The 1,621-nt window shown below is 48.1% G+C and overlaps 1 protein-coding gene across 1 annotated transcript; it reads left to right on the plus strand.

The window, feature by feature from the left end:
- Positions 1-475: 475 nt before the first annotated feature.
- On the plus strand, positions 476-1,420 carry DQ04_00601230 (hypothetical protein; the record flags this gene model as incomplete). The annotated part of the gene is made up of 1 exon (XM_009309359.1): positions 476-1,420. One exon carries the CDS (start codon positions 476-478, stop codon positions 1,418-1,420), a length of 945 nt encoding a protein of 314 aa, XP_009307634.1.
- Positions 1,421-1,621: the final 201 nt, after the last annotated feature.

Consider the following 1,621-nt stretch of genomic DNA (forward strand, 5'->3'; position numbering starts at 1 on the left):
TTTTTGTTTTTGTTTTTTTGTGTGGGGGAAAGGGGGGTAAGGCTTTATCCGCCTTTGCCTCTGGTGGTGCAGTGTATTGCTTCTTTCCCTTTTCTTTTTTGTCGTTCTGTACAATTTATGATGATACGTGGCGGTGGTGTTGCATTATTCTTGTATGACTTGTGTGGTGGTGCGTCGTTTTCTTTAGCTTTTTCCCCATTTTTTGCTTCGCTCGTTGTGTTTTGATTTCATTATCATTATCTCCTTCCCTTCGTTCCTTCCTTCCTTCCATCTGTCCCGACTCCCTCTTCTCCCCATTGCAGCACCCTCCATCTTGGCTGGCTCGTAGTTTCTCTCACGGGTGTTCACGAGATATATAGTATACATACATACATACATACATACATACATAAGCGGACACGCATACACAGAAAGAAATAAAAGAATAGAAAAAAAAGGGCTGCGTGGTGCGAAGAGCATCAACAGAGTGTGGATAATGTCAGACGTGGATCAGTTGATAGATGAACTGTTTCCAAAAGGGAGTAGCGGTCTCGATCCCGCTACGCACGAGCACAAGGTCGTGAATGAGGCACCCGCGTCTCAGGCGGACTGGGATGCAAGCGATAGTGAGAAAGAGAGCAAGAGTGCAGGTGCAAGAATGTGGCCGGCGAAGATGACAGCTAGAGTAAGTGGGGTAGCTGAAAAGGAGCGAGAAACGTCTCGAAGTTACTTCGATGACAGTGATGAAAGTGATTTTGGAGAAGGTGCGGTTGTAGCATCCACATTCACAGTTCCGTTTCCTTTTTTGCCGAGCAACATTAGTGGGGCATGCAAGGGCAAATGCTTCGTGACGAACGTCGGTGCTGAAAACCTTCATCATCCTAGCATTGCCCAGCTACTACTAGTTGCAGAAGGCAGGTACAACAATCGATTAACCAAGAAGGAGTTGCTAAAGCGCAAGGGGGCCTTTCATGTGCTCAATCCTAATGTTGGTAATGGAGCCTCTGACAAATACGCTGAAGAAGCCGGTCACGGTGGTGGGTGCCCGTTGATAGTCTGCCGGAAGTGTAACTATGCTGTGATACGTCTCCAGGGAGCAGCTTGGCAAGACGGAGGCGGATCCACAGACTTGTACTTGACGGTGCGCAACTTCTACCCGGATTGGAGCCGATTGGCGAGCTCGTACCCTGTTGGCCAGATAAAGAGTGGGGAGCAAAACAGGGTGCTGAAAGCGAACCCTGGTAGTGCTGCTTATTGCTGTCAGTGTTCTTGGCTTACTGTGAAATCTCCACAGGAAGCCATAGAGACACGGCTTACAGACCCTGCAGGGTTCGTGGGGCGAGAGGAGACTTGTTGCTTTGCCACGCAGCTACCACTGGTGCCGGGTGAAAAGCGGCGGCCGCCTCTGTGGGTGTGTCGAGGGCACGTGGTGCAATTCTGAAGAATTATATATCACCTCCTTTTGTGTCTTTCCTTTTCAATGAATTGCATCATGGAATCGCTGGTGTGTGAAGAGATGGGCTGTGTCTGCCGAGTTTGACTCTAATGCATAGATGTCTTTCTCCCTCCCCACGTTTCTCCGTACTCATTCTCTTTGTAAATCTTTGTCTCTTTTTCTTCCTCTATTTACTTTTTTTTTTTT

Source organism: Trypanosoma grayi, assembly GCF_000691245.1.
Source record: "Trypanosoma grayi strain ANR4 Tgr_60_V1, whole genome shotgun sequence".
NCBI classification, from domain to species: Eukaryota; Euglenozoa; class Kinetoplastea; order Trypanosomatida; family Trypanosomatidae; genus Trypanosoma; species Trypanosoma grayi.